At 35.6% G+C, this 14,645-nt stretch overlaps 1 protein-coding gene across 3 annotated transcripts in view; it reads right to left on the bottom strand.

Moving 5' to 3' along the window:
* Positions 1-14,645, bottom strand: part of UBR3 (ubiquitin protein ligase E3 component n-recognin 3) — a 116,262-nt gene that overhangs the window by 83,227 nt on the left and 18,390 nt on the right. For 2 of the 3 annotated variants that reach the window (XM_074910889.1, XM_074910887.1), the window contains exons 6-8: positions 10,109-10,175; positions 6,195-6,325; positions 731-959 (exon numbers count right to left, since the gene is read on the bottom strand). In XM_074910889.1, coding sequence (XP_074766990.1) covers positions 731-959; positions 6,195-6,325; positions 10,109-10,175 — 427 coding nt within the window. The remainder of the gene's footprint in view (positions 1-730; positions 960-6,194; positions 6,326-10,108; positions 10,176-14,645) is intronic. The other variant, XM_074910890.1, reaches the window with a different exon arrangement.

The following is a 14,645-nucleotide window of genomic DNA, read 5'->3' as shown; positions in this document are numbered from 1 at the left end:
TATTTGGCAGCAGCAGTCAGCCTATCTAGAGAGTATTTTCAAATTCAAACTAGGATAAAGAGGGCTGAGAGGTTTGGTCTGTTAGGTACATGAAAGTGTGAAAAACATGTCAGCAAGATTTATTATGTCCCCATTTTCAGATAAGGACATGTAAAATAAGGGTAGTAACAGGACAGCTGTTTCCACTGGAAGAGTTACATAGTGTACACTAGTTCAAATTGCCACTCTGTCAACCAAAAGCTTGATCAAATATTTATATCTACGAAGTATTAAAACATTCTAATTATACCAAGTTTTAAAAAGGCAATCAAAGGGAGAAAAATTAAAACTACTTTAAATACTTTAAATAGCTTATGAAATACTTTGAAAATATTTTTTAAATAAAGGTCTCAATTTGCATATATAATTTTTCATACAAATGAGCTTCACAAATAGTGTTTATGCACTTTACCCAACAAATGAAGTACCTGCAAGATAATACTCTGTATTATAAACTAGATAACATTCCTACAAAAGAAAACCCTACAAACCAAAGAAGAAAACATCACTCTTGATAACTATCTTTACATTTCTAGGAAATTTTGAAACCTGGCCTCTACCATATATTGCTAGATCCTGTGCATTTTTGGGAAGGGGTCAGGGGTGGATTGACTACCAAACAGATTAAATTTCCTTTATCATCAATTTATAATCCATGGAAACAAGCAAACAAAAAACCAAATCAACCTACCTTGCAATTCACTTTTAATAAGGCAACTTTCCATCATATATAACAGAACAGTGACCATAATATCCAGCAGCTGACATTCTTCTGTTACTTGGCGTGCTAGTTCTTCATTGCTGAACAACTGAACACTGATATGCACAATTCTATTAGACATTGTGTCTGATTCATGGCTTTTCTTCAGTGTTTTCATAATAAAAGCATAATGCTGAACAAAAGTTTTGGTAAATGCAATCTGAAAATTATAAAGAAATTGTGATGTTAACAAGCACCACACAAAATTATAACTTTCCTTCATTATAAAATATTTCTTTACAAAAGTAGGATCAACATATCCTCGGAAACACCAGGTACCATAACAAACCAAAATTGATGGTCTATTCATCTCATGACGTTTCTAGAAACAGTCCACACAAAAAAACTTATGGAGAGGGGTAACTTATGCATCTCATTTTATTACCTTATACCAAAATCTAATCTCATTCTATACTTTCCACACTAAAAAAACCACAAAAAAAAACCTCAGAAATGCTGAAACAAGGAATATAATATTTCAGTATACCTGTGAAAGCAGTGAAGTTCTAATAATGAATTTATCCTAATTTTTTTATGTCCTAAAAGACGGACCAATGTCTCAAAATGATACACTATGAAGAATGAGATTAATGGTGTCCAATAAAGCTGCCTTAACTCATTACTTGCACTCGTCCACCCATGGAGTAAGGTTTTCATTCATTCGTCAAGGATGACATTTCGACACTGAATTCATCTGATATCACAACATCCTATGTTTTTTAAATAAATCTTTAGCACTTTCTCCTAAATAATTAAAATAATTAGCAAGCTTTGCTAGTCTTCACACAACTGTTAAGGGGTTTTTAAACCAGATCAGTATTTTAATGTATTGATATATATAAATCTTAGTATAATTTCTTGTCCCACTCCATTAGCCTCAAATTGCATTGTAAACCAATCTTCTGCCCTACATATACATGTGTGCTCTGCCAGCTCTGAAATCACTTCTCACTTAGTACTTTAAGTTCTGAATTAACACCATCTGGACTTCCTTGGCTTATTAAAAAGAAATAATACGAGCTGTGCAGTGATGAAAATTTTCAGCTCAAAGTCTAAAACCCCCTGTCTATTCCTTCTGGAAGTATTAATCTTTCATAAGCATAAAATTAGAAATCTTAAAACCACCCTCAGGCAGCTGTGTCTTCACCAGATTGTATACAAATCACTACTTTTTACTTGCCTCGGACTCAGTGCTCCCATGTTTTTATTATAGCACTACCATGTTAATCTCATTTAGAAAATATTTCTAAACACGTCATAATGCTGTAATGCTGTTGCTGGGCACAAAGATTGCTTCTTACAGCAAATATCCTCAAAAATAAAGTTGCTTATGCAAAAAAATGGACCAGGCTGAGGACGGAGGTGTCACTGCAGCAAACACTACTTAACTTGCATTCCTTTAGCTGGTTCACAGTGATGGAAACCTGTATAATAATTGCAAGTGTCTTCTATATACAGAATCCAGCACAATGGTAATTGTTTTCAGCTAAAGCCTTTTCGGAAAAACATATTCTCAATACTTACACAGAGTTAATACAATATCATTCTGGTATTCCAAGGCAGAACAACCTATCATATAATTACCTTTAAATTAAAGATTGATACAACTTTAATCACTGGCAATGACACTTATAACAAACATCAAGACGTTTACACTATTAATGTTAAGCCTCAGTCACAAATTACACACCTGATATTTTAAGAAGTTAGTATATTAATTTACTAGTAAAAAAAAAGTATATTTTATCTATTACTTCTTCACATTGCATTATGCTTAAATAGGATTCTCAGGTTCTGTGATGTAGGAACTATGTTTTACACAGCACACTCAATTCAAGCTGACTGCAAAAACATGTTCCTCCTTTATGGACAAATTTTGGATGTTTTAATTTATTTTAAATCAGCATGCATCAAACCTTTTGTGCCTCACCCATATATAATAATGAATTTCTGAAAGTACTGTAGATTCACTATTAATACAGTGTAATGATAGAAATTCTGTAATAGACTTAAATAAAGAAAATACATCAGCTTTACATTCACTTGGAAGTTAAACAAATACAACACTTTCCAATTTTGAGAGGAAGAAACTAAATTCATTTCCAGAACTTAAAATGCTGAAATACTGCAGTAAACTACAGTCCATACATAAAAACAGCCATAGTAGGTCAAATCAGTCCATTCAGCTCAGTATCCTGTCATTGAGTGGCCAAAGCCATATACACAACTGAGGAAAAATATAGAATGGAGCAAGAATGCAGATACTGACATAACATGTTTCCAAATACTTACTCAGCTTCCAACCATTTGCAAGAAGTGGCCTCCTAAGACAGACATGTTTTCTGTATATTTAATTACCTTTACTGACTTACTCTCTGTAATCTAGTGCAGCTTCTAAATTTCTAGCCTATGCAAAAACAAAATTAATTTTTTGACCTGGCCTTTCCACTTGGTTGCCACTTAAAAATTCCAGTTAGAACTTTCATCCTCCATGTTTGTCTTTTCAATGCAAAGAAAAAGATCGTTCTGCCAGGTGAAAGCTGTGCTAAAATTAAGTTTCCAGTAGAAAAACTGTTCTACAGAATTTGTAACAGCATATGCAGGGTTGGTGAAGTCCTACTCCTGTAATAACTGCCTCAACATTCACTACAGGAGGTGCCTGAGGAGGCACGGTATTTCTGATAATTATGCTTGTTGATTCATTATCTCTATCAGATGCTTTTGCATTTCTCTACTTCCTGTATTCCAGATTTCAGCAAGGCTCTGCTCTTGGATGATTTACACTCTTCTATCAGCTTTCTCTTTATTGCCAACCCCTCCTCTGCCTTCTCCTTAGTCACATGAAGGTTAGTCCTATTTCTCTGGCCTTTTGTTTTTCCTCTTGCAGAAAACTTGTCCACAGCATAACACCTCTTATTTCTCTGGTTAAATTTCTCTTCTGTTTTCTTTACTTGCAAGTCTTCCAAGCTTCAAATGTCACAGTGTCGAAGGGATGCCTCAGGAACAAATCCTGAAAGGCAAAGACCACACAGTTGGTTGTGCTATCTCTCTCATATGCAAAAGCCGGGGGGGGGGGGGGGGGGGGGGGGGGGGGGGGGGGTGTGTGTGGAAGAAGGGCAATTTAACCCCTTTCAATACCTCTCTTCTATACTAGGAATCCTAAAACAGAAGTTTGTTTTCCTATTTAAAAATAAATCTGTGCAACAGAGATTGCTGGTAGCTGACTGCTGCATAGGGCATGGTGGATTCAGTCAGCTCTACCACACTTGCACTGGAGGTCAGAGATTTCAACAGTTTCAGAGCATGCACAAATAGCCAGCTCTGTGCTCTGGCCAGCTCACTCACAAAACCAACCTATATCAGAATTCTGGTAATTTAATGAGCTAAATCAGCTTGTGAAGAATCTGACAAATTGCACAACAGCAGAAACAGAAAAAAAATTAAGACGGTACATGTGGTGTAGATGGGATGGGAGAAAATCTTTCAGCATAAGGATGAAAGATCACTTGGAACCGTTTATATCCCTATAGGTGTTCCTACTGTTTGAGAATGCAATGTGAATAAACAGCAAAACAAGCTTTTCCTTCATAAAAGCTAAATAGAAACTTGAAAGAAAAAAACATTCTTATAATTCATCCCAAAACGGTATGTTCTGTCTGTACACATGCAAAAGGCAGAGCCACTCCTTGAAAATTAGCCACAATTGTCACAGACATGTTCAAAATCCATGCATCATGGACACAGTTTTACAACAAAGCACAGGTATCTTGGGAGAAAATAGTACTACTGCCTCCCTAGTGTTACTGTGTGATACACTTCCTGCTCCCACTTCCTTATCTCTGAAGCATACCTTTCAGACAATCACAGCAATTAAAATAAACACAGATTCTAAAAGATTTCAAATACTCAGGATTTGTGCTAGTAATAAAAGTTTTTACATAGGAATCAACTGTTTAATCAAACAATATGAAACTGGTAGAAAAAAAACCAAAAACGAACGTTTAAGTAATCAGTTTGTCTGAACATACAGTATTGGTAGGTGGAAGACGGACTACTTCCAGATAATAGTGGCAGCCAGTAGAGAAACCAATATACCATGGTCTCCATTCTGAGTACACAGCAAAGAAAGATTATGAACACAAGGAAGAAAGCCACTGAAGACTGTGGCTTGTTGTCAAAGGAAAAAAGATCCCATGATCATTAAAAGTTGTTTTTATTACATGGTATAGTAAAAAGGTAAACATAAGCAACACTTACCAGAACCCTCCATGTGCTGCTAAGAGTTGGGTATTTTTACAGCCCGGAGTTTAACTGGCAATGGATCAGGAGAACTGGATGTCCACATGGGTTTCTAAACATCAAGAAGAATTCAAGCTTCATGGCAAGGAATCATCAGTCAGGAAGTCTTCATTCCTCCTCATGTATTAGCTGAATCTGAGACCAAGATGAATCCATGCTGATGTCCCAAACCAAAATGCCGTCTTGATATGGAAAGAGTGCTGCTGAAAGCCCGTATCTTCTCTTTTTCTTCCTTGCAAACTATCTTCATATCATATCCTTTGCTTTGATACAGCAGGGGTTTTAAGGGGGCACAAATACAGGGCTGTCCCATTATAAACAGTCATTGTTTAAGAAATCTGCATGGCTGGACTTCAGGATTTCTTGATCTTTGCCGCCCAGAAGGGATTGATAGGGTCCAAAATATTTGCATGGCTCAAAGGTATGACATGATCAGAGCAAAATGTTAAGCCTGATTGCTATGTATACTTGGTCTTGGAACATGTAGAGCAAACAACCAAACCTGGCTGCACACCAAGATTTAAAAGAGGAAGATGACATCCAGTCTCCATGACTTCAGGCCAGGAGACACTTGGTATGGACAACTGCAAAACTCTGTAAGGAAGCAACTGGAAGGCTGCCAAAATCACCTAGGGCATAGCTGCAGCAAGAACACTCATACTGTAATGGCCCGTATAGAGAAACCACTGCCTACTACAACAGTTGCAACAGAAATTAAGTCAGTGCAATTATTTACTAGTCATACCACACTACAGAATCATTTAGTGCTGATCCACATTTTAACTGATAAAAATCCATTTTACAAAGTAAAATAAACCAAAACAAAATTCAATACATGTAAATAAGCACTAATGGCCAAAAAGGAAAAAAGCAAACCATGAGAACAAAATTAATACTGCTGCTCCAGAATTACCCATCTTGTTTTGTCCACATCTCTCTTCAAATACTTTAGACCTTCTAACCAAATACTCAAAACAAGGTAAAAGATCTGCTTATTATTCAAATATAAACATATGTGGTCTCATTCACAGCATAACACACAGTAAGTATGTGACTAAGAAAAGACATTTAAGTTTGCATGAAGTAAGTCAAGTACCTTATAATCTTGATCTGGCAGCATGTTGAGTAAGAAAGTCACCATCTTCTGTGGAAATTCATATTTTATTGTCCAAAATAATAATTCTTCTAGAAAACATTTATGCTTCAAAACATCCATGATAGACTGATCTGTATAAAAGGTTGGAGGAGGGGATGTATCATGTAATAATTATTAAAAATAATGATAGTGCAGTTGCACTGTCTTATATAAAATTCAGTAACAAAAATTTAAGAACATCTTAGTGTAAATATTTTTTTTTCAAAAACACTCAGAAAATTAACATGGCCAATGCTGCACAGTGCCAGAGGCTGTAACAGTAAAAAGGACCTCCCAGAGAAGCCAGTGTCAGTTTCCAGGACAATGCCACTACATAGAGTCCAATCTTCATTGATTGCACTGAATCGTATCGCCTTACTGTAATAGCTCCACTGATTGTAATGAGCCACAGCAATTTGCAAAATCTTTACACAGCCACTTAAGTGAAGGAAACTGTAAATGTAGACTGCTACTTAGCCGAAGTTAAAATAGCAAAACAACAAAATATAATTTATGATTGTGACAAGTTCTATCACCTACGAACACGTACATTCTGTTTACAAAGCTCTAAACAAGTTAAATAAAAGCAATAATGTATCAATCATTCTTATTTTTACAGCAATGTAGGTAATTGATTGAAAAACAAAAATTTTTTTATATTAAAAACCCCAAACAAATATTACCATAACCAGATAATCAGGTACTAGGCTCCTGATGGTACCAGAAGAGACAGTCTCCATTCCCCATGCAACTCCTGGCCATTCACTCTGCCCCCTTATTCATGCTGACAGTACATTCCTGTGGGGTACCTATGTAGGAATCAAGTCAACTTTCTGTTCTCTCTGCTGCGTTTTCAAGCAGAACAGTTTCATGACTGCAAATCTGCACAAACTGACCTCTGCTAGAATAAAGTGTTCATGAAGACTTGATAGAGCGTAAATCATATTAACCCAATTTTTAAAAATTACTTTATCAGACTCTTTATCATCATTCTTCAAGAGGTTGATTATTTATGATTTAAAACTACAACAGGCATTGTTCACTCCCCTAACATATAAGGGCTAAAGAAAATAATAATAATGTTTCTTCATACCTAGAAATCAACTAGGCCTGAGGATACAACCCCACACACAAAATCCCACATTCCAATGGGACTGTATGAAGTGCTCCTATCAGCACAGATTCAAAAACAAGCTGAACATCATCTGGCCTTGAAGACTCGCCTCCCCACTGAAGTATGACAGCTTTAGGGACTACCCTAACCAGAACAGCTGTTTATGCTTTTCCTAAGCAGGAATTACTTCCATTTTCCACCATTACCAAAGGTCAGAGTTCCCCAGCCAAGTGACCAATCAGCCCAAAACATCTCAGGAATTGCAAAAGATAATGAGAAATAACAAATTATTTAAATTTTAGGGATCTCCTCAAGACTTTAGCAAGCCACACAAAGACAAGAATGTTTTATTCAATATATTCTGCAAGCATTGAAATAAAAAAATTACCTGCACAGAGTCATGAAAGACATGTTAATATCAAAATATTTTGTAAAGCATTACATGTCACCTACTGCGGCAAACATATGATGATCATTTATGTTCTCTTCCTCGTCTCTTGTTAAGAAATTGTGCATGTGATTATATTGCCAATGAAAGAGCTTGGTAGCCATGCAGAGTGAAGTCCTCTGTCCACAGAACAGACAGCACAGGTTTAGGTACATGCCAAATGCCCCTGAGTGAGAAGACTGGGCACGAAGACAAGTGACACAACACCTCATCTGTCACGGATGTGCAGCTTTCTCTGACATGTACCACAGTTGAACAGTATGTATCAAATTCTTTATACAGCAGTTTCAGGCAGGGACAGGAGAATATATATCCACTTATACCTGCTACAGAATTTAAGTAGGCAGAATGCTCTTACCCAACTTGGAAAATTTGTCAAGAATACTGGGACTAATGTTCCCACTCTTGTGAAAAGCACATGATTTTAAATTTCTTTCAACAAATTTAAAAAAAATATAGTGCCTGTGGGTTTAAAATTTTCTTAAACATCAGGTATTTAAAATGGGTGCAGGATGCAGGTTTAAAAACAGAGTCAAAATGAAAACTCATTACTCAGTCCCATACCTGTATCAACAAACCTCAGCACAAACCCTGTATTTTCTTTAAAGACACCTTTTATTCTTTCCTACTGCCACAAAAGACCGTTGTAAACATCTCTCTGGAATATGAGTCTTAGTATTCCAAGATATCCCCAGTATATAAATAACACTCTATGAAAACAGTATCCCTAAAGACCTAGGATGGGACAGGGAGTCTGCTTATAAGGAAAAGGTAAATCTGTTTTTATTCAATACTCAGTTTTCTAAAATTTTCTTTTCATACTCTTATTTTATACCCTACTGGACATAAAATATGAATACTGAAAACTTCAGAAAACTATTCAATATTTAATAAAAACAGATACTTACCCTTCCCCCATTGGCAGACTCCCTCCTCTGGGGCTGATATTAGGAGCTATCAACATCATAAGCACAGTCCATGTTGGGATGCCTCAGAGGGGGAAGACTACAACCCTGGGGGGAAATGAAATGTTGAATTAAAGTATCACTTCTCCTGAAATGCCACTGCTGATATTGGTTTTCAGATCTGGCAGCTTCTCAGCCTAAGCATTCTGCCTGCCTGTTTCCCACAATCAGTTATTATGCATCAGAAAAGCAGTATTTTTTCTTGCATTACCTGACTCTAACTTATCTTTTAGACAAACTAACAGCCTCTAAAATTCAAGAGAGCTTTCCCTGATAATCTGTAAATTTCCTGCATTCCTCCAAAACTACCACCTCTTCTACATTATTATTCTCTGCCACACCCTTTACACCATTTCTAAGACCACCTCTTAACACCATCACCAAAACACTTAGTTCTCTGCTTTTCCAGCTTCCCCTATCTTTTTTCTGCAATCTGAAACCACTAGAAACAATCAATCTTACTTTTCCATACTCCTCACAACACCTTCATACCATTTTACTGACTTCAAGAACGCTTACATTTCAAATTCAGGTTCTAAATATTCACTCCAAAGTAATTCCAGAAATTATATTCCAACTTTCACCACAGTTTTTCACCCTTATGTCTTCTTCTCAGTGCTTGCAATTGGTTTGTGCTTCCTTTGTCAGTTTCCTCACACTCATATTAAAAAAGAATAACAAAAGTGTTCTTTAAATAATAATATTTAAACTCTTATCATTAAATAAACACTTTTTAGCACAAAAACATGTTAGGGACAAGCTCCCTTGTCTGTAGCCTATGTTCATTCTTGAATTAAAACCTGTACTGATCTCAATGTGAGTGCTGCTCATGTTGGACTGAAATTGCACAGAGGACTAATTTCAATCTAGGAAAATAACGGAGTGGTTTCAAAGGAGACTTCATTAAAGTATCTTTTCTTAAACATTACTATGACAGTACAGAATAACCAACCAGAATCAGAGAGAACCATTCTTGTCTGAGAACATAATCATACTGTATAGTGGCATAATGAAAAAAATTGTTAAGAACAAATATATCAAAAACTTGTTTGTCAAGCTGTATTGCAACCTTGTCAGCCACACAGTGCAAATTAAATGAATTTTTAGAGGTCAACTTACGACATGAACATGACAAAATGACTGGTCAGAAGCCCAGACAGTGGTACTCAAGGGAAATCAAAGTTGCCAATTACCACAATTTCACTCACTATCCTTTTTTAGATTTTGCTGTTTAATACCTGTCACATGCAGCACTACAGTGCTTGGGAAATGAATGAATATCCCTAGATCATTTTTAAAATAGACATAGAGCAAATATGATAAACTGAGATCAGTACTTTATAAATACCTTTGGTGGTGCTGCTTAGTTTCACCCTCTTGCGCTTGCCCACACCTTGGCTACCATCCTGGTCCTCCTGGGGTAGGGGAAGAGTTTAAAAAATTCATAATCGTATACTTAGAATTTTATTGTCAAGAGACAGTATGCTCTCAAAATTCTGTTTTAACTATCAAGCTAAAACAGAAAAGCCCTGAATATACTCTCTTACCAGAAAAATTCTTTTGTCATTTGCAGGAACCATGGACTCCGTGAAACTCATTAGAAAAAAACAGTTCTTTAAAATGCCTTTTTTTCCCCTACAGGCAACATTACCATCTGCAAGTTCAGACATTTTCATCTATTTAATTAATTTTGTAAGGTTACCTGCTTTGATTTCTGAAATGATTGCTACAAAAATGTTTAACACTACAGAATTTCTAACTGTTGCACATCCAGGGTTTCACGTTATTCATCTATACGGTTTGGGGTTTTTTATTTCCTAAAAAAATAAGTATCAGCCAACGTACTGGCTATTAAAGTTGGCAACACAGACAATTAGCTATACATTTTCTAATTAATATAACGTTTTGATCCAAGAATAAAGTATTTTTGACACCTTTAAGAGGCCAATTTAACTGCTGAATTCTAATTGCTTGTTCCTTACAGAATAATGGGAACGCTTTACGCAGGCACTTGTCATCTGAAGCTTTTAAGGCACTCTGCAAACAGAGCAGCAAAGGTTCCAAAATGCAATGCAAGTTAAAAACATCATCACCACCACTTTACAGAATCTAACACTACGTCTTAAAAAAGAATGTGACATTACAGGACTATAATAAATCCTGCACGGATCTTTACTAACAATGGTAGTCCTAATAAAATAGCGAAAATAAAGAAAGAATCGTACTAGGTCTAATAAAATGAGAGATAATTAATGTCAATATCTACTGTTAAAAATAAGTAACCAATATCCTTCTCTAAGCAAATGCCATATTTTACTTCCAAACTTCAATGGAATGATAAAGAACCTGGTACTCAAGATGTGACTATGCTTTTTGGAGAGAAAGATTATACATATTTTGTATTTAAGAACTGACCAAAGTATCGTGTTAATGAAAGGTCTGAATTTTCCCATCCTTTCAGCACCTCCATCTGAAAATTCATATTAAGATAGACACACATTTAAACTCGTAAGAGTCTGTTGTCTTTGTGAACACATACTACTTTGGTACTTCAATCAGGAGCCAGTCAGTTTGCAGCATGTTGCCACTGCCCACTTCCCCATCAGAGGGGTACCTAAAGCAAAACTTAGACTTGCTGAGGTACTACTATGAACCGCAGGACTCTGCAATCTAGGTCTCCCGCCCTGAAGAAAAGGAATCTAAATTCCTGGAGCTAGCAAGCTGATAGCTGGAGGACTCAAGACCTCTTCAGTGGTCTCAGTTAATCCAGAGTTGCTAAAGGGGCCTTAATCAGAAAATAATGCATTTGGGTATACACATCATGATTAACGTGTTGGATTCTAGTCTCCACCACCACTGCTCTGGCAAACAAAATGCATTTCCCCTTCCACAGTGTAAGAAAAATTGAAACATGTAACAGTCTTCATTGCAACTTTTGAAGTGATTTCACTAAAAAGAAGAAAATTTATGGGTGACTTAATAAGAAACATATTCTCAAGAACTCTTTCTTTTCCTCAGTAATGTTAGACAGTTGGTTTCCATTGCTGCAGTAAGGTAGGATTAAATCTTAATGTCAAGTGCAGGAGTTTTAACAGCTTTGAGATAGAGAGTGCTAGGTCACATGGTGTCTCCCAAGCCAAGGGATAAAGAGTAAGAGAACAAATAAGCAAACGTAGAACACCTTATTTTAACGCACTGGATAATGCTGTATAAACATACTGGATAACAGCAAAGAGCTATGTAGATTTACTTTGTGTAAGAGAATATTCAGCAATATGTCTAAGGTGTGCCGCATCTGTTGTAATTCAGAAAACAAACTTTATGTAATATTAGATACTCTACATAGATTTTTGTACAAATACATTAAACAGCAACTGGAGTCAATAACTATATAACTAAGGATTAAGGCATTGAGTGCTCATAAAAGTACAAGGGTAGCCAAATTGAGATATGCAATACAAAAAGGTTTATTCGTCAGCATGGCAGAAGTGTTTGTGGACTGGCTTTTATTTGATTCCTTGGAACATAAAAACTAAATAGGAGGACAGATTTGGAGAGGGCCTTTTTTTTCTCCTTTGCACAAAGGAAAACATGTGGAAGAGAAGCTAATAAAGCGAACTAATGGTGAGTTCTCTCCAGAATACCACAGGATGGAACACAGACCATTTGAGAAGTAAAGCACAAGTGAGTCTGTACTGTTTTGGGGTGGAGAGGAACAAACCAAACCAAACCCCGACCCGTATCTCAGGACACGTGCATACTTCAGATTCATTTTTAGTTCTAAAATGGTTCTAAACTATTGTAGAACTACTGTAGAAGTGAAACTAAATACCGAGCTATGCAAAACTTACCAAGCTATTTAGTTCCCTGTAGAAGCACTGCTCTAATTTGTAGCCTGTGTAAATTTTGTCATCTATGCTTTCATCTGTGAAACAATGCTACCTTTAAGACTCACTTAGTAAGAAAGAACATTAATCTCTCAAGTTTCATCTTAAATATCAGAGGAAGAAAATCCAGATAAAAATGTACTCTTGCCACATTTGTTAACTAGAACAGTTTTATTCTGCTGTAAGACAGTATTTTAAGTCGTAAAAAAAGCTGTAAACGCCCTTTGTAACTTGCAGGGGAGGGCAGGGGAGAGGAAGAGAAGTCATAAAACAAGGTAACTTCTTCCTCATTCCTCTAGGAAGCATTTCACTAGTAACACCATGTTTGTAACATGCATTCCAGTTTTCTACCTGCACAGTTCTGTTTTGGCTTTTGGATGAATGGACTGGACATTCTTTTCAGCAATTCATATTTGTCAAGCAGACCATGATTAAGAAAAAATTTATAAAATAAAAACTTAACTCTTTGTAGATGCCACTAACAGAGACCTTTTTTGTTTAAAAAAACCCAAACTTCTTACATTATTTTTAATTGCATCCCACACTGTATCAGTGTGATTTTATTAAAGTTATGAAAGGAAAATTCAGAAGTGAAAATATATACTAAAGAACATTTAAATTTTGAGTGCTTATTGTTTTATTTGCATGTTACTTCCTCATTCTTTTAAAAAAAATTCTAAATACAGCTTTCAAAACACGGTCTTGGGCTTTTTAAAAATGTATCTTAAAAATTGATCCCAGGTATGTGAGTATATGCAGAATTTCATTTTAGAAAAATTCACATCTGTGGTAACATAATAAACTACCTACATGTATATTTATATCCTGGAGATCAGAAATCAAAAATCTCTCTAGAAAACAGGTATCTTTAACTGGGAAGCTATAATGCAGTATATACTATAATGCAAACTATAATTTCTCCCTTCTTTGTTTATAAACTATCTTTTTCCTGAAAAAAAAAAAAAAAAATTTCTGATAAAAAATTCCTTCTCCCTAAAATACATCTCTGTTTCTACCTCTATCTTGGACTTCTTTCCCAAAAGAAATGTCAGTGATATTCAATCTCTCTTCAGACTCTGAAAAACTTCAGCTTACTCCCCTCTCCTCATCACTTATAGGGGTAAAAGAGAAAGAAGCATGATGTGCCATCTTAAGTTTATTTGAAAACCCTACTTGAGGTTATTAACATTAATTTGAATTGCCTCCTTTTTTCATGGGCCTTAAAAGTGATACTGTCAGCAGTCTTCTGCAGGGATTTTTTTTTTCCTGTTTGTTTGTCAAGTGATGGTGAAAAAACAACAAGCAATACTTTGAAAAATGCCAAATTATAAATAGCACTGCTGGAAGTGTAACAGATGCTGTTACTCATGACAGAGGCAAACATGTCATACTACTGTTTTAGACATACACAAACAATTGTTTTTACTTCAACACTTGTTTACGTAGAATTCAATGTAAGCAAAAATCCTACAAAAAATTATATTTTGTTTAAAGTTTTTTATACTACACTACCAGAACAGCTGCTAAAGGTTACTAGTTGAAAATAGGTTTAAAATAGTAGGAGAAAAAAAAAAAAAGATAAACTGATAAAGTAACTCCACCAGAATTAGAATTTAACTTTCTTATTACAGCTCAATATAAAAGGAGATTCCCTCCTTTTTACTCCCACTCAATGTGTTTGGTCAAGTCTACACATGGGAATTTATCTACAGAGAAATTCTCACTGCTGCTATCACCAGTTCAGCTGGATTCTCAAGTGTCAAAAAATGCTAACACCATTCACAGCATCACATGCTTTAATTTTGCTTTAATCAAGCCCAGTTTACCTGATGGTGACTTCTGAACTACCTACGCAAGTTTCTTCTACATTACATATATAAATTAAACTAAAATATTATTAGCAAAAATAAGGATTTTTCAAGAGCTCCTTCGTAAATCAAAAGAATGAGATCTATTCCTTCATACCTCCATTATTTCTAATTATTAAAATGGAGAGAA

The sequence above is a fragment of the Athene noctua genome, chromosome 7 (assembly GCF_965140245.1).
Source record: "Athene noctua chromosome 7, bAthNoc1.hap1.1, whole genome shotgun sequence".
NCBI classification, from domain to species: domain Eukaryota; kingdom Metazoa; phylum Chordata; class Aves; order Strigiformes; family Strigidae; genus Athene; species Athene noctua.
This window is presented reverse-complemented; position numbering and strand designations above follow the sequence as displayed.